Below are 19,047 nucleotides of genomic sequence, written 5' to 3'. Positions count from 1 at the left end.
AGCAATCCACTTGCCTCTACCTCCCGATTGCTGGGATTAAAGGTGTGTGCCACCACTGCCACTGATGCTTCCTTCTAATCCAACTAAAAGCTATTGAAATTTCTTTTCTTTTTCTTTTTTCTGTTTGAGCAGTGTTCTTGTAGCCTAGGCTGGCTTCTGTATTTAAACATTAATTCAATTTAGCTTTACTTCTGTATTTAAATAATTATCCTTTACTCTAGTCTTATCTTATTAAATCATGTCTGTGGTACACACGATGGCACACCCCTTTACTGTTTACTCATTTGTTTTGGTTCTTTTTGGAGCCAGGGTCTCTCACTCTGTTGTAGCCCAGGCTGATCACTCTTGAGCACCGACTAAGTCATTAACTGTTTTTTAATTTGAGACAGAGCCTCACTGTAGCCTAGGCTGGCTTCTAACTAGTGACCCCCACCCCCAGCTGTGGAACAATCCTTTTGTACACTGTGAAGACATATTACTCTCACTGCTAATAAAAGGATGATTGGCCAATGACTAGGCAGGATTTTAGGGGCAGAGAGAATGCTGGGGAGAAGAGATGATGCCACGAGACACAAGCAAGCAGGACAGGAAGTACATACGTGGACCCTTGGGCAGCACACAGATGAATAGAAATGGATTAATTTTAGTTAAAAGAGATAGCTAAAAACAAGCCCAAGCTATTGGCCAAGCATTTATAACAAATATTAACTCTCTGGTTATTTGGGGGAGTGGCTGGTGGGAAAGGAAAGTCTGCCTGTATCTCTCATCTGTTTCTTGAGGGCTGGGATTACAGGTCTTTGGCAGCTACACTCAACTTTCATCAGACTTATTTATTCTCTCTCTTCTTTCTGTTCCCCTCTATGCTTTTTTTTCAGTGCTGGGACTGAACCCAGGGTCCATTACATACACCTGGAAAGTCACCAACTCTGAGATGTACCACCAAGCTCACAACAGATCTTTCATGAATACTTACTATGTACCAAGCATTGAAAAGACATGGACCCTATTCTCACAGAGCTGAATGAGCCTGTCTTCCATAATCTACTTTATCTTGTTCTGTGCCCTTTTGGGACTTCATACAAATCAGAGTCATGGGGTATTTACTGCATACACCACAGGCTGATGTGTTCCACAAACCAAACCTGTGTAAAGCCTGTCTCAGTCTGGTGGGGAGGGGAAATCACTACATTCACTTCAACCCCCCATCGTGGGCTGGAGGTGGTCTTACGTGTCTACCTGTGCTCCATGTAGCAGCTCAGGGGCTCCACACACACGGTGACAGCACCAATGGTGAAGTAGGACTTGACATTTGGGTCTGGGTGAGTCTGCAGGGCCTGGACAACATCAATGACATCTGTGTAACTAAGGGGAGAAAGCACATGGTTAGCTTCCTGGCTGTGGATACAGACTAGGAGAAGAGGGGAGCGCTGAGTGCGACTGAAGACCCAAAGTAGAAGGCAGTCACAGAGTTCCTTGGTGATACCCCACTTTATGATCCACAACATGCTTCTTCATTCCCAATTTCTTTTTCTTTCTTTCTTTTTTTCTTCTTTTGGTTTTTTTCGAGACAGGGTTTCTTTGTAGCTTTGGTTCCTGTCCTGGCACTAGCTCTTGTAGACCAGGCTGGCCTTGAACTCACAGAGATCCACCTGCCTCTGCTGGGACTAAAGGTGTGAGCCACCACTGCCTGGCCTTCATTCCCAATTTCTTTAGCTTCCTCTAAAGAGTGGGTGGAAGAGCCAGCCTAAGCTGGAGATAAGAAGCAAGCAACTGGGCTCTGCGGGTGAGACTGTGTTTTCTAGTCACAACTCAGGAGCTCCTGCCAGACTGTGTTTTCTTTAGTTCTGTCCCCTCCCCTCATTTCACAAGGTCATCAGATCTGTCAAATACCACTTCTAGTCCCATCTTCCGCCTGGAACTCCCTCCAATCTGATGTCTTTACTTAGGAGCCAATGTTTGTAGTCCAAACCCTGGAGCTGGTTCCTCCCAGGTTTCTGTTATTCTAAGCCCAGGGGACTTTACTCTTTCAGATGCGAGGCCAAAAGATCCGTGTCCTCTTTGATTCCACTTTTTTCTTAGTCTTCAGCATATACCCGGAAGAGATCATTGCTCATGCTCCTACTGGGTCCAGACCGCCACAGTATTTTACCTAGGCCACCCCAATGGCCTCCCAGCTGCCCCCCTACTTTTGTCTTGTCTCACTGCAAACTTCGGTTTCAGTGCTAGGCCCTTTGACAGATCACATCCCTGCTCTGCTCAAAATCCTCGAGTGGTTTTCTTCTCAGTGCAGAAGCCAAGCCCCCTACCCTGGGCCAGGCAGCCTGTGCCATCTGACCTCTCACAGCAGAGGGGACGCCATTGCTTATCCCATCCCTTCCCCTGATCCAACCCTCTGGCCTCCTGGGTCTTCTGAGCATGCCAGGCATACTACTTTTGTACACTGCTCCCTCAGGCTGGAACGCTCTTTTCCTCTGGCATCCGCTTGGCTGGCTGGCTTCCTTCAGGTCTCTGCTCAAGTGGCACTCAGTTGGTTTTTGTGGTGCTGGGGATCGAACTTACAAAGTGTTGCATGTGCTAGCTGAGTGCTCCACCGCTGAGCTACGTCAAGTGGCACCTTGTGGAGACATCTTGGACCTTCGCACACTGCAATGATGGTAATGCTCCTTGGGGTGCCTTGTATGCTCCCCCCCCCCCCCCAGTTTTCCTGCAAAGCACTGACTGTCAGCTACAGTCTCCTTGTTACTGTTTTCCTACAAAGCACCGACTGTCAGCTACAGTCCTCTTGCTACTCTGTTCTTTTTGTGCGCATCTTCGGTCCCATCTTCCCTCATTCGTCCCCTCACTGTCTCCTCAGTAACGTGCTGTTCAGTGTTACAGTCTCTGAAGCCTAAAGCAATACAGGTCAATAAACTGGACATTCAACCTCCCGCAAAACTTGGGACGACTCTAAGGGGCCTCTTCACCTCAGAGAGGACAGCACTGCCCCAAGGGACCTAGACTATTATCAAAAGGTCTGAGTCTAGCCGGGCGATGGTGGCGCACGCCTTTAATCCCAGCAGAGGCAGAGGCAGAGGCAGGCAGATCTCTGTGAGTTCGAGGCCAGCCTGGTCTACAAGAGCTAGTGCCAGGACAGGCTCCAAAGCTACAGAGAAACCCTGTCTCGAGGAAAAAAAAAAGGTCTGAGTCTATGAGAGAAGTCAGACCTGATGACAGTCTGACAGATCAGAGGGACCTGGGCCTTTGGGAGAGCAGCGGGAGGTGGGGGAGTGGACACAGCCGCCAGGGCTATGTCCTGAGTTCCTAGTCACAGCTCACCTGCAAAAAGGAACTCACTTTATGTAGCGAGCTGCGTGGTGTCACACCTGATGGAGATGTATAATCAACTCCTGAGATGGCTAAGGCCTGACTTATGCTATGATCACACAATGATTATCAGCTGCCTGCATATGCGTGAACCTATGGGCAGTGCCCACCTGGCAGTTCGGGGTTGGCAGCCCATGCCTATTTAAGGGCTGGGAGAGGTTTGCCCGCAGAGAGAGAGAGGAAAAAAGGGAGGGAGAGAAAAAGAGAGAGAGAGAATGTAAATAAAGTCCCGAAAACTGCTGCAAGAAGAGCTCCGGGTGTTGCGTTTTTCCTTGCTGGTCCAGGGTGGACGCGACAACTTTATCCCAGATTAGAGCATCATCCTCCATCCTGCCCAACCATCACAGCCATGGGGAGGACAGGGTGTGGGTGCCAGGCTGCTCCAGGGGTGTTTACTTATTTATTTTTATTTTATATAGGTTCTCACTGTGTACCCCTATGGTGCCTTGGAACTTGCTACCTAGAACAGGCTGCCCTTGAACTTGTGGAATCCTGCCTCCACCTCTGAAGTGCAAGGATTCCCAGCCTGAGTCACTCTGCCTGGTTTGCTCAAGAAACCGAGGCTCTACTACCTGGCTTCTCTTCCTGGGCATGTGTGCATCCATTCCCAGTGCAGTACTTGGGTAGGCCTGGGTACAGGGTAGCCCTACACACTGCAGGCCCTTACAGCAAGCAGCACATTGGAAAATAAAGGATTTCCGACGGGGAAGGATTCCTTTGAGTTGAAGGCTAGCATGAGCAAGGTACCAAGTGGGTAGTTAGCCAAGGCTATGGAACAAGTCCTGTTTTTTTTTAAAGATGCATTTATTTTATGTCAAGATGTAAAACTTCCAAAAAAGAAGATCCCTTTTATAACTACATCTATTTCCCTTTCACTTACCCTATCCTTAAAAGCTCGGCAACTACAAGTATGATTTTTAAGAGTAAAAGAACACTCTAGGACCTGGGGATATAGCTCAGTTGCTAGAGTGGAAGTCACAGGTTCAATTCCCAGCACATATAAACTGGGCATAAACATGCCTATAATCCCAGCATTTGAGATGTAGATCAAAGTTCACGGTCATCTTCAGCTACATGGTAAGGCTGGGACCTATGAGAAATGAAAGCCTGTCTTAAAAACAAGACAAGACCTTTAACTTCATTTTTAAAACAATGTTCTATTTAGTGTCAAAGCCTCTGAGATGGAAAACGAGGGGAAACAGTCACTGTGGAGACAAAGGAGCCCTCTACTCCTACAGTACAATCTTTTCTCCAAAGATATGCTAGTGATGGGGAGGGGGGAGAGCTGGAGAGACAGCTCAGCATTTAAGAGTGCTTGCTCTTCTTCCAGAGGTCCTGAGTCTGAGCTTCAGAACTCACACTGTGCAGCTCAGTCATCTGTAACTCTAGCTCCAGAGGATCTGATGCCCTGGCCTCTGCGAACACTAGCATACACATGACATACATAGATAAATACACACACATACACCAAAAAACCTCAAAATAACAAAACCCAAAAACTAAGACTGGAGAGATTTCTCAGAGCACTTGCTGTTCTTACAGAAGTCATGGCTTCAGTTCCCAGCACCTACATGGTGGTTTAAGATTGTCTCTAACTTCAGTTTCAGGGGAATCTGATGCCCTCGTCTGGTCCCCATATGGGCACTGTATGTACATGGTACACATAAACACACATGGAAGCAAAACATTCACATACATAAAAAAATCAGAGGCAAAGTCGGGTGGCAGTGGCACATACCTTTAATCCCAGCACTTGGGAGGCAGAGGCAGGTAGATCTCTGTGAGTTCAAGACCAGCCTGGTAAACACAGCGAGTTCCAGGACAGCTAAGGCTGTTACACAGAGAAATCCTGTCTTGAAAACAAAAACAGCCGGGTGGTGGTGGCGCACGCCTTTAATCCCAGCACTTGGGAGGCAGAGGCAGGTGGATTTATCTCTTTGAGTCCGAGGCCAACCTCGTCTACAAGAGCTAGTTCCAGGACAGGCTCCAACGCTACAGAGAAACCCTGTCTCGAAAAACCAAAACCAACCAAACAAACAAAAAAACCAAAAACAAACAAATGAGAGATATATTGATGAAAAGAGAAGACAGATTTAAGAAACAAGCCAAGTGTCATGGTGACTGTTGTGCACTTCTAGCACTCTGTAGGCTGAAGCAGGAGGATCACAATCTGAGGCCAGCCTTGACTACGTAGTATGGTGAAAGACAGAGGGAATTCTTTTTTTCTTTCAAGATTTATCTATTATTGGGGCTGGAGAGTTGGCTCAGAGGTTAAGGGCACTGGTTACTCTTCCAGAGATCCTGAGTTCAATTCCCAGCAACCACACTGGTGGCTACAACCATCTGTATTAGGATCTGATGCTGTCTTCTGGCCTGCAGGTGTACATGCGAAGTACATAAAAGATATGTAAATAAACAAAATTTAAAAAATAGAATAAATTTAAAAACATTTATCTATTATTTACTATGTATAAAGTGTTCTGTCTGCATGTTTGCCTATATTACAGAAGAAGGCATGAGATCTTACTATAGATAGTTGTGAGTTACCATGTGGTTGCTGGGAATTGAACTCAGGACCTCTGGAAGAACAATTATTGCTTTTAACTTCTGAGCCATCTCTCTAGTCCAGAATTCCTGATGTAATGTCTAGTGCTAAGAAGTTGTACAAGCTATAAAGCAGGTTTACTGTTGGCTCTAAAAAAAAAAAAATGGGTCAAATCTGTAAGTGCCTTAGTAAAGAGTCACAACATTTAGCTGCTCTTTCTTTTCTTTCTTTTCTCTCTCTCTTTCTCTCTCTTTCTTTCTTTCTTTCTTTCTTTCCTCTCATATAACTCAGGTTGGCCTCAAAGTCATATAGCCAATGGTTGATCTTCCTGCTTCCATCCCCCAAATGCTGGAATTATAAGTGTGAGCCATCATGGCTGGGCTTAGCTGTTATTCTGACTTGAGTCCATTAGGATATCTATGGTGTCCCTCATACCCTGTGGTATGATTGGGTGAATGCTGGGTCTATGCTGCATGAGATGGAAGTAGATAGAATATCCAACATTTTTACAGACTTGTAGAGTCAGAAATAAGGAGTCAACAAGATTCTCTGAATGAATGGATAATGGAAGTGACTTTAGCTGAGTATACTGACAAACCGGCAAGTTCTCTTCTAGGCCCCCACTCCCTGTGACTCAGTTCTGACAAGGGCAGAACAGAAGGTTGTGATGCTGGGTTGACCCATTCCTCTGACTAGTAGAAACAACAGAAAACCCCAAGAAAACAAGTGGTTTCAAGGCCCAAGTCTCCCTTTGATGATTCCTGGCCTAAAGGGCGGACAGAAGGGAAGCTGCGATGGGTCCGACCGCAGCAGGTCTACCAGTGCAGGAAGGTCCCAAGGGTGCACACTGCCACCTACCTCCTTTCTCAGGATCACCATCCTAGCTCCTCCCAGGTCCCATCACTACAACTGGGAGCCCAAACAGAACTTTGGATCTGGGTCTATTCTTAACTGGAAACAGTAATTGTTGCAAAAATAACACAAAACTTCTTTACAACCATAACACCAGAAACAAGCCCAGCCCCTGCTCTGTTCCCCTGACAACACATTCTTTTCTGGGCCCAGGTGCAAGACATTCCGTGGAGGGCCAGTGAACAGTTCTCTGGAGCAGTGGCACATACTCTGCCAAATCTTTGTTCTGAGCTGGGAAATGGCTCAGTGGGTAAAAGCATTTGCTCTGCAAGCATGAAGATGTGAATCTGAAAAGACATGGCTATGCCCACCTGTACCCCAGTGCTGTGAGAGACAGAGACAGGAGCCGCTAGCCTAGCTCCAGTGTCAGTAAGAGATGCTGACTCAAAGGAGTGAGACAGGTACAGCAAGGGCATACGATGAAAGACATCCTAAATCTTCTTCTTGCTCTATGTGTGAACACACAGGGTGCACACTCATACACACACACACACACACGGGGGCGGAGGCCCATCTTCCCTCTGACAATAATGGTACTTATAGGGACTTCAGGGTCTACAGTCACAGCTACAGGTATAAAGCAGGCTCCTTGCTCAACTATACTATGTGTATTTCTCACTATGGGTCCCAGGAAGGTCTTCTGGGATAGCCACTGGAGAACAGGGAGATGGGTAGGGCTTACAGACTATGTAGGGATAGGGGCCAAATCTGCAATTCCAAAAGAGGGAAGAGTGAGACAGATGAGGCTCCCATACCTAGATGGCAAGGTTTAAAGACTACTATCAATCATTCTATAAATTACTGGAGAATCTTTACCAGATTCCCTAATTCCTCACATCTTGGGGATATTACATTATGGAAGCCAGATTTTGTGTATGTAGCTATCAGCTACCCTTAGCCACAGTATGGCAATAGCATCCTGGCCTTTCTGAGGAGTGTTGGTAGCATTAGGGTACATAAAAAGTAACAATAATGACAAGGTCCCCATCCTCACTTCCATGCCAGGCCTCCATCGCTCACTCACCCTTGTAATACCACCAGCAGTCTGGTCTTCTTGCGGATGTAAGCTGACTGTCGGGCAGAGCGGTTCTGCTGGGCCTCCAGGGCACTGGAAAGGTATTTTTGGAAGTGGGCAGCATGGAAACATTCAGAGCTGTCCATGATCTGGCGGTATACCATCCATCTGAAAGCAGCAAAGGTAATCTTGCATAAGGCTACATATGGCCTGCTCATAGAAAGCTCAGTCATGGATTTAAATATGATCAGCAGTCTCAAAGATATGCTTCCAATTACTCTATCTATGGAGAGATAGCTATTGTGGCACCACAGGAAAAGACAGATCTTTGGCTCGTTTGTAGGAAATCTCCTTCCACCAGAAAAAAAGACAAAGTAACGTATGGTCAGAAGGCCTCAGACGTGAGAGACTTCTGCCCTGGCAGTGATTTCCTGAGTGAAATGGCTTTAGTGTCATGCTTGGTAAAACTAGTAAGAAATGGACAAGGTCAAGAACTCAGAATGTTTTAGAAAAGAGCCAGTAATGCCAGCATCCAAGAAACTGAAGCGAAGAACTTCCAATGAATTTGAGGCCACCATCTCAGAGAGACAGAGGCATGGGAGGGGAGAGGGAGCAGGAGAAGGAAAGGGAGAGGGAGAAAGAGATGACATGAGAAAGAAAGGAGGGAGAGGGAGGAGATAGAGGGGAAAGGGGATAGAAAAGGAGGGAGGGAGGGAGGGAGAGGGAGGGAGAGAGAGACAGAGAAACAAGCACACACAATCTGGGTGTGGTGGCTCTAGCACTTGGAAGGTGGAGGCAGAAGGATCAAGAACTCAAGGTCATCCTCAGGTAGAGCTACAGCAAATTCAAGGAAAGCCCAAACGCAAACGACACGAGACGATCCCCCAAATAATAAAGAATGTTTATAGGACAAAACACTAGATGTGAGGATCTGGTTAACCTGTAAACACTGAACAAGGCCCTAAGCACACGGTATTTAATGAGGAGAAGACGGATGACTGTTGTGCCAATAATGTCATGCTAAATGCCAGTAGATGGCCCAGGAACACGACCTCCTTCCCCAAAGCTAGAGTAGAAGCCATACTAACCTGCCGTACTCCTTATGTAGAGTAACCAGGAAAGCACAGAGCTTGTTAGCATGACAGCCAGGGAGACCAGTTACAATGCTGATGATGACCTACATGAAAGAAATGTCATGTGGGTTTCTAGTTCGACTACAGAACACTGTGTAAGACGTAAAGAAAACCAGTCTCCAGAGCAAGACTTTGTGGGTTTGAAGTTCAGCACCACTACTCACTCGTTCCTTGATTTACAGTGAATGATAAGGTCTACTGTCCTGGGTAGGCTTTTCTTTTCTCTCTCTGTCTCTCTCTCTCTCTCTCTCTTTGGTTAATCTGACAGGAGCTAGAGTCAAACGGTAAGAGGTACCTCAACGGTAAGAGGTACCTCAACTGAAAAAATGCCTCCATTAGACCGGCCTGTAGGCAAGTCTGTGGGACATTTTCTTGATTGCAAATTGTTAAAAGGCCCAGCTACTGGGGTGGCTCATCCTTGGACAGGTGGTCCTGGGTTACATAAGAAAGCAGGCTGACTGGTCTATAAAGCGAGTTCCAGGACAGGCTCCAGAGCTACACAGAGAAACCCTGTCTCGAATCAAACAAAAAGAAAGCAGGTTGAGTAAGCATGGGAAGTAAGCAGGCCAGTAAGCAGCACCCCCATGGCCTCTGCATCAGATCCTGCCTCCAGATCAGGGATGGAGTGTGACCCGAGAGAGAAAAGCTGAAATAAACCCCTTTCTCCTCAAGTTGTTTCTGGTCGTGGTGTTTTATCATAGCTCTAGAACACAAGCTAAGATACCTACTTACCTTACAGGGTAGGTGTGAAGGTTCATCAACTTCACTTATGTAAGTAGTAAACAAATTTCTATGGAACATTTGTAACTGTATCACTTCAAATATTAAGCATTTAGAGAGCCTAACTTTCTTAAGACCACAGACCTCTAGTACAGGAGACACTTAGGGATAGTACATTTGCTCCATTTTTAGGGAGCAGAAAGAAAGTCTGGGGAAACAATGTCCAGCTACAGTGGTGTGGAAACTGCTGAGCAGTGGAGCTCTTCTGAAGATGCTTCTGTGGGCTGCCTGTGGTGACTCAGAACTCCCGGGTATGATAAGCTGAAAGCCTCTCATGGGGGAAAGGGGAAGAACCAGCCCAATGGTCCTAGCTCCATTGCACTAGCACACAATACTAGGTTTCCCTCAGGTAGACAGTCTAAGGTCATTTAAGGAATTTACTGAACGAGGGAGACCAGCAGAGGAGGACAAGACTCATGCACTCCCAGAAGATTTATTACAATGGCAAGGCCTAGGAAGGCCTGTCTACAGGATGCCTTCTTTTCCTATTGAGAAAAAGTTATTATGGAGCCCAAGCTGGCCTAGAACTCTATGCCACCCAGAATGGTTTAAAAACTGCAGCGATCCTCCTGTCTCCGTCTCCTGAAAACTAGGACAGGCCATCACACCTGGCTATGTTTTGTTTTATACCAGGTGAGACCAAGACAGCCCGTCACAGATCGTGTGCACTAACGCTGAGCTTGACATCTGGCAGCAGCTGCTTGTGTGAGCACAGAGATGGCTGCTGATCTCTTTTCTTCTGTGGAAACCCACAAACCCAAGCTCTCCTTCCAACCTGGGACCAAGGCTTCTATGTCCCTCTTTGCTCCCTGCAAGTACTAATATAACTCACATTGTGTTCTCCCTGCTACCCCAGCATTTCCCGTCTTGCTCCCTACTCTTCAGTGCTACCTCTCAGTTCCTTAACTCATACGTGCACAGTCAAATATTTCCTTTTTGTAAAAAGCAACATTAGAGTTTATACAGAAAAGACTTTAACATTTTTAAGCACAAATGGAAAGAGAAACAGAAACATCTATGGTATTTCACCCAAGATCATGGGTGTGGGATTATTTATTTATTTATTTTATGTTTATGGGTGTTTTGACTGCATACATGCTGGCATACCATGTATATGTAGTGTCCTTGGAAGCAAGAATCCCCTGAAACTGGAGATACGAGCCACTGCGAGTGGTGGTGCTGGGAATCACACCACAGCCAGAGCTCCCAACTGCTGAGCTGTCTCTCTAGTTCCGGATGTGGGCTTCTTAAGATCCACCCAGCCAGGTACTCTTACTTAAAGGCCAGTACTATAGCACTTTTTAAATAAAATAGCACAAGGCAGGCATCTGTTTCCTTTACCCTCTTATCTAGAAGAATTATCCAAAGGAAAAACAGAGGGTTCTAATTGCATTGTGCTATTTCCTTAAATAGATGAACATGTTTTAGACTTGCACAGAAAAAAACTATGATATGCAGCTTCCAAAGGAATGGTGGGCAGAGTCAAGAGGAGGGAAATGGAAACACGAGGCAGGAGCACATGAAGGTCTATTCTGAAGAAGAAAATGCTGAGTATCACCTCACTCTGGCGATTACAGCATGGGCAGCCTTCCTCTTACTGACAACATAATGTGTCATCCAATGCTAGGTTAAGTCATTGTCACAACCAGAAAGAAGCGACAGCTTGAGAACACACAGCAAGAGTTTAAAAGACCTGGAGACGCAGGAGGGCATGGCACAAAGTCAGGGTTGGCTAAGGTCATGGTGTCTGGCCTGAGAGTCATTCTACAAAGACGGTTTCATGTATATAATTATCAGTATTCAAGGAGGTGGACACACTTATGAAGGCCTCCACCTGCGCTCCTGTTAACCGATACAGACTTGCAGATTATCCTGCTGTAAATTCTCAGCATGTCTGGTGAACTCTACCTTGTCACTTTCTGATCCTGGAGCAGGGCTGATTTCAGTTTGCTGCAGCAGGCCTGCAAGATGGGTCCGCATCACAGGCTCCTGACCAATGCTGCCGACAGCAAAATGCTGGAGGAACCTAGAAAAACAAAGACAACTGTCACATCACTGTCACCAGCTTTGCTGGGCATGTCAACTCACACTAGCGATTTCTTATCTAAGTGCTATAAGCCTTAAAGATTTTTTTTCTAGGCCAGGTGATGGTAGTATACACCTTTAATCCCAGCTCTCAGGAGGCAGATATCTCTGAGTTTGAGGCCAGCATGGACTACAGATCAAATTCCAGGACAGCCGGGGTTACACAGTGAAACCCTGTCTCAAAAACAAACAAACCAAAAACAAAAAAAGGGGAGAGGGTTGGCACTGGAGAGTTGGCTCAGCAGTTAAGAGCACTGACTACTTTTCCAGAGGACTGGGGTTCAATTCCCAGTTGTTACATGGCTGCTAACAACTGTCTGTAACTCCAAGATCTGACACCCTCACACACGGACATACATGCAGGCAAAATAAAATAGAATAAATTTAAAAATTAAATTAAGAAGGAGAGATTCTTTCATGATATGAAAGGGTACATGGCATGTCACGACTCCCCTTTCAGGTCCATGAGGAGCGCTGTGTAAAGGAGCTGAGGAAGGACCAAGAGTAAACATCTCAACCAGATGCACAGAACTCACCGCTCCAGCTCAGGAAGTCTGGCTGCCAGCAGCCTCGGAGAGCTCCACTCCTCTGCAGGATGGCTCAGGGCACTGAAGAGCTTCTGTGCACAGGAGTGCCTGTAACACCAAAGGCTCAGATTAGTGCTACAGCTCCCACAGCAAAGGCACCTTACACAACTAGTTCTGAGGCCTCTAAGCCAGAGAATTTAACAGCGCCAACACTTCCAAATTAAACACCCCACAGCAAAATAAGGTACCAGGCACGACAACTGGCCTGCTCACATAGGATGGTTGGCCTCTCTAGTTTTGACAGTGGTCTCAGGTTTTAATTATCAGCTATAGTGGTTTGAACGAGATGTCCTCCATAGTCATGAGCATGTGAATACTTCGCCCCTAGCTGGAGGCTGTCTGAGGAGAACAGGGAAGTGTGGCCTCCTGGAGGGGGCATGTCTGCTCTCTCTGCCTCCTGTCTGTGGTTTTGACATGTGTGAGCTCTCAGCTGCTGTTCCAGCCATCCGCTGCTTCCATCCACCATCATGGACTCTAGCCCAAATAATTTCTTCTTTCTAAATGAACTACCCTGGCCATGTTATCATAGCAGCAGAAACCTAGATAAAACATCAGTGAATTTCCTCCTCTCCCTCTATTCTCCCCAGGGTCTCATGTAGCCCAGGCTAGCCTCTAACTTGTTAGACAGCTGAGCATGATTCTGAATTTCTGATCTTCCTGCCTTTAATTCACAAATACTGGGATCCCAGGAATGTGCCCCCATGCCTGGTTTATGCTGGGATGGGATCAAACCTATCTTGCATGCTAGGCAAGTGCGCTTCTAATGGAGCCACCCACGTCCCCAGCTTGGCTATCATCTGCCTGGCTGTTTCCCCAAGCACACCGGCTATCTGCGTGCTGGCAACAACGACTTGACTATTGGCCCTTTCAGAAGCTAAGACCCCTCTTACATAATGTGAGTCACCCTGCAGAGAAAGCACACCCACAAAGCTTTGGGAATTGAGCACAAACACTGGAGAGAGCCACTTACAGTCTCCTTTGTTCCACAGATAATCCATCTTCCTGGATCACTTTTAAAGAAAGCCCTGAGTTATCCTGCTGTTGCCAAGGGGAGAAGACCTAAACAAAACAGAATTTAAACAAAGAACACTTCAAACCCAACAACAGGATATGGAATCCACATGGGGTCTGATGACTGTTGAAAATCAACACTGTCAGTGCAGAGAAAAACATTATCACAAACAAGTTTGCTTCAAAAATGAGGCCGGAAAGCAATTTTGTTCAGGGTTTTTCAGAGCCAGCAATGCCTTTCTGGGTCACTATCAGCAGAGACTGTGACCTTCCAGAGGTCAGAAAACCCAAAAGGTGGTGTCAGTAGCACTGCTCTGGCTGCAAGAGCACGTTCCTCCCTGGTTCAGGACCAGAAGGCAGTGGTGGCCTCAAAAGAAACAGCTCCTTAGAGGACAGCTGAAGGGAATGGATTCTAAAGGCTGTGTCTAGGTCCCCAAGTGGGACAGATGAGCAGAAGCAGGGGGCAGGCAGGGCAGCAAGGGCTGTGCTTAGACTAAGCAGCTGCTGAGAACCCTTCAGTGACAGTCCTTGTTCCTGCTCCTCTGGATTCTATGACTCCGTCGTGAAGAAGGGACGCTGGTCATCAGCTGCTGTGACCACAGCCTTCCAAGAACTTCCAGTTGTGATGCTACCCATTATTCTGGCTTTGGCTACTGGGGGGGGGGGCTGTCTCTAAGTGTATCACACAATTCATTCATCCCTCCCCACTTTTAGAAACAGGGTCTCATATAGCCCAAGATGGCCGTATACTCACTATGTAGTTGAGGTTAATCTCAGAACTCCTGATCTTCCTGCCTCTACCTGTGAAATGCTGGAGTTACAAGCATATAACACCTATCTTCTGGGGACACAGAATTCTTGGCTCTTCCCGTATATTATACTAAGCATGTATAAGCTTACTATCATGCAGAGCCATTTGCAAAGCAAGAAGGGGATTGCAATTCATAGGGAAGGACAGCACAGGGTGGGACAGAGAACTCTAGCTAAGTAGGGCTTATTATTTAATAAAATAGCTAAAAAGAAAATAAATGTATTTATCTTCTATCTATCTATCTATCTATCTATCTATCTATCTATCTATCTGCTTTTTGAGACAGGGTTCCTCTGAAGCTTTGGAACCTGTCCTGGAACTAGCTCCTGTAGACCAGGCTCCTAAATACTATGATTACAGGTTTGCACTACCACACCTGGCTTCGACTCTCACTTGAATCACATCAATGTTCGTTCTAATTATAAAAACATTAATTTTTATTTGTGTGAGTGTTTTGTCTGTATGTTTGGTACCACATGTGTGTACTGCCCTCAGAAGCAATTTTGTTCAGGGTTTTTCAGAGCCAGCAATGCCTTTCTGGGTCACTATCAGCAGAGACTGTGACCTTCCAGGTCAGAAAACCCAAAAGGTGGTGTCAGTAGCACTGCTCTGGCTGCAAGAGCACGTTCCTCCCTGGTGGGGACTGGAGTCACAGATGGTTGTGGGTCACCATGTGGGTGCTGGGACTCGGGCCTTTGCTAGAGCAGCCAGTGCTCTGCATCATGGAACCATCTCTTCAGGTCCCCCAACCCCCACTTCTTTTGGAGAAAGGGTCTCACCATGTAGCTTTAGGTGGCCTAGAATTCACTACAGAGACGAGGCTGGCCACAAATTCACAGAGATCTACCTGCCTCTACCTCCCAATTGTTGGGATTCAAGGACAGAGCCACTAGGCTGGCTTTGCATTACCGTAGTTGGTTCTAAGACACTATCTTACCATTTAAATTGCTATAGGAAAAAGTGGCTATTTTGCTAAGTTGACAGACAACTGATGTTACCTCTGAGTAAAACGCTTGATATATCTTTGATTTGGGGAAAAGGAAAATCATCAGAAAATTGCTCGATCCATGGAACTGAACTGGGAGGTGAGGAAGCAGTGAGCTTCTGAAGTCGATGACGAGGGCGGCTACTACGCTGGTGGAGTCCTGGAGAGAGAAAGGAGTGTCAGAACAGAGTCCACTTGTAGGCTTCAGTCCTGCTAGAGTCAGCTTCTCAACAGAAAAGGGCTTACTGAATTTAGCAACAGACACACTCTCCAGCTTCTCGCTACAGGAGATAGTGGAACTCTTTTTTTTTTTTTTTTTTTTTTGGTGGGGCATGGTCTCACCAAAACCCAAATTAACCTTGAACTCACAATCCTGCCTCAGTTTCTCAGCTGGGTCAGAAGCATGTGCTGTCGCACTGACTTAGATACATATTTTCTCAAATTGAAAATGTCATCTCCAAATTCCTTCTGAGGTATTGTTTTAGGGAGGATGGGGACAGATTTGTGACATGGTCTCGTGAAGTCCAGGTTGGACTCCCCTCACTATGTAGTAGAGGATGACCCTGGTAGTCCTGTTTCTAATTCCTTGGCTGGGATTAAGGCTTATGTCATCTCTCCCAGCTAAGATACTATTTCTTATGATCGATACGATTCCTGCCATTTGATGGATTGTTTTCCATTCTTTTGAGAGTCTCCTTTGATGCACAGAAGCTTTTAAAATTTACCTTTATTTTTTGCAAAGGGTTTTGCTATATAGCCTAGACTGGTCTGGAACTCTTAGTAACCTTCTTGCTTCGGCCTCTCAAATGCTGAAATTGCAGGCATATGCCATCATGCTCAGCAAGTATAATTTTTAAAATTTATTTGAGCCAGTGAGACGGCTCAGTTGTAAAAGTACTTGCTGCCAAGCTTGAGAACCTGAGTTCAATCCCCGGAGATCTATCTACACGAAGGAGAGAAAGAATCAAGTTCCACAAGTTCTTTTCTGACTTCCACACATACTCCACATTAAACTCCACCCCTAGAAAGTAAATAACAATGTAATTAAATGATGGTGTCTATCTGTGTGTACACGGGCGCATGCAGATCACACTGAGCACCTGGAGACCAGAGGGCGGCTCCGGGGAGCTGGTTCTCTCCCTCCACCCCGCGGTCTGGTCATCAGGCTTGCAGTGCAAGAAAGCCCCAGAAAACTTAATGGTTTTTATAATTTGTGTATTACTTTATATGTGTGTTTTGCTCACATATATGCCTATATGCCACATGAGTGTCTGGTGTCTAAGGAGGTCAGAACTAGAGTGACAGATGGTTGAAAGTCACCATGTGGGTGCTGGGAATTAATCCAGGTCCTCTGCAAGAACAACCTCTTAACCACTGAGCCATCTCTCCGGCTTCTGAAAAGCTTTATTTTGATGAAGTTCACTTTGTGTTGTTATTCTTCTGCTGTCTGGGCTTTCAGGGCTCTATCTAAGCAGTCAGCGACAAATTCCATGTCACGATGCTTCTTCCCTATTGTGTCTTCTAAGAGTTTTATTGTTTCAGCTTTCATATTTAGATTTTTGATACAATTTGAGTAATCATTTTTTGTCCTTGGTATAAGGGTCCAACTTCATTTTCTGGTATGTACATATAGTTTATCTAATATCATTTGCTGAAAAGACTGTGCTTAGGGCTGGAGATAGCTCAGTGTTTAGGACCTGGGTTCCACTCCCAGTACCAACATAATAGCTCACACCATCTGCAACTCCAGTTTCAGGGATCCAAACTCTTTTCTGGCCTCTGTGGGCAGCAGGCACACATGGTGCACAGACATACATGTACACAAAATAAACACACACACACAATAAACAAATAGATAATTTTTATAAAAAGACTATACTTTCCTCAATAGATCACTGTGAGTTACAAGCCAGCCAGAGCCACACAGAGAGTCCCTGTATTAAAAAATGAATGAAATAAAAGATAATAGAAGAAAAAGAGAGGACCTGAGTTTGGATTCTTGGAAGCAGATTATTTGCATAATTTTACAAGGTTGAGACAAGATCCTTGGAGCAAGCTGCTAGCAAGGTGACCTGTATCAATGAGCTCTGGCTGTGATTAAGATGCCTTGTCTGAAAAGTTTAAGGAAGGAACAGCCTTTAATCCTAACATACAGGAGGCAGAGGCAGAGAGGCAGAGGCAGCTGGATCTCTGTGAGTTTGTGGTCAACACAGAGAGTTCCAGGACAGCTAAAGCTACATGGTGAGAGTCTGTGTAAAAATAAGAAAGAGGAGGAAATAACAACTGAACAAGATGCTTGCTATCAACCTCAGGCTTCCACATGCATGCCCATGCAATTTGCATATACACATGTAAACATACTTACATGCACAGACCACACACACACACACACACACACACACACACACACACGGAATGAAGAAAACAAGTTCTAAAGTAAATGTTTATTGAGTTTGATTGCTGAATGGTTGGTTTGTTTCTTTAAAAAATTCTTTAAACGGAGTGGGGTGTGGTGAGACACTCCTTTAATACCAGCACCCAGGTGGGGAAGGCAGGCTGATCTTTATGAATTAAAAGACAGCCTAGTTACATAAAGCAAAGTCTGAGCTACACAGTGAGACCTGGTCTCAAAAACATGGAAACGAAACTCAGTATAAGGTTAAAGTAACCTAACAGTATGGTATAGTAAAATAGAACAGAGTCTATATTATGCCATTACATACATAATCTAATTTATTTTTAAGACTGGGTAGCTCGGCTTGACCTGGAAGTCACTAGAGAGACCAGGGTGTGCTTAAACTCACACAGTGTTGCGATTAAAGGTCTATGCCACCACACTCAACCTCAAGTTGGGCAAATACTTCAACTACTGAGCCATTTCCAGCCTTTCTTTAGAACTTAAGTTTATTCATTTTGTTTTTTTCTTGGAGACGTGAGTGAACAAAATTAAATTTTAAGTTTTAATTACTATGCCTTAGAGAGCCATGAAACAAAAATGGTTCTAATCTGCAAGCCCCTTGCCCAAGAACAGTCAGTTTCTGAAATGTCAGAGGCTATTTTTTTATGGGAGATGACAAGCCCGCCACATCTGCACTCCCTAACCAAGTTTGTCTGACCCATCTGCACAGGATCACATGTAGGTGGGAGGTTCACAGGCAGGAAATAGGTCAGGATGCATGCTTGCCCCTGATTGGACCTGATGGAAAATGCAATGAATTATGGGTTTTCCTTCTTAAGCCCTTGCCATACTTAATTCTGGGCCATTTCCCAGGAACCCAGGTATGGACCTGGCCAATATTTAATTAAATCTTGTTTCAAATTTGAATTTAAACTGTGGTAGCAGTCTTATTCTCAACTAGTGGGAAAAATCATTTTCTGGAGGCCTCAGCGAGATTCAGACTACCCATCCAGATTTTTTTTTTCTTTGATTTTCGAGACAGTGTTTCTCTGTAGTTATTGGTGCCTGTCCTGGAACTAGCTCTTGTAGACCAGGCTGGCCTCAAACTCACAGAGATCCGCCTGCTTCTGCCTCCCAAGAGCTGGGATTAAAGGCATGCACCACCATTGCCTGGCAACCTATCCACCCAAAATTTAAAGCTAGATGTGGTGTGACTATCTGCTTCAAGTTCTTACCACTGTGACCTCCCTACCACATGAACTGTAACGTCTAAGTCCTTTCTTTGCAAAGTTGCTTTTTGTTAGGGTATTTGTTTCAACAACAGAAACGAAGCTTGCACACCAAGTCTCTCTTTATACAACCCGGGCTGGCGTGGAACTTCCTATGTGGAGCAGACTGGCCTCAAATTTGTGGCAATCTTCT

General features: G+C 45.5%; 1 protein-coding gene across 5 annotated transcripts in view; it reads right to left on the bottom strand.

Moving 5' to 3' along the window:
* Dnaaf9 (dynein axonemal assembly factor 9) overlaps positions 1–19,047 on the bottom strand; it is a 135,781-nt gene that overhangs the window by 20,553 nt on the left and 96,181 nt on the right. For all 5 annotated transcript variants that reach the window (XM_041670189.1, XM_041670192.1, XM_041670190.1 and 2 more), the window contains 7 exons: positions 15,241–15,387; positions 13,391–13,479; positions 12,370–12,468; positions 11,657–11,774; positions 8,924–9,012; positions 7,845–8,003; positions 1,237–1,362 (listed from right to left, as the gene is read on the bottom strand). In XM_041670189.1, coding sequence (XP_041526123.1) covers positions 1,237–1,362; positions 7,845–8,003; positions 8,924–9,012; positions 11,657–11,774; positions 12,370–12,468; positions 13,391–13,479; positions 15,241–15,387 — 827 coding nt within the window. The remainder of the gene's footprint in view (positions 1–1,236; positions 1,363–7,844; positions 8,004–8,923; positions 9,013–11,656; positions 11,775–12,369; positions 12,469–13,390; positions 13,480–15,240; positions 15,388–19,047) is intronic.

The sequence above is a fragment of the Microtus oregoni genome, unplaced genomic scaffold (genome assembly GCF_018167655.1).
Source record: "Microtus oregoni isolate MIOR12 unplaced genomic scaffold, Mior012 000020F_ref0000438, whole genome shotgun sequence".
Classification (NCBI taxonomy): domain Eukaryota; kingdom Metazoa; phylum Chordata; class Mammalia; order Rodentia; family Cricetidae; genus Microtus; species Microtus oregoni.
Note: the sequence above shows the minus strand (reverse complement) of the source record. Positions and strands in the feature narration are given on the sequence as shown.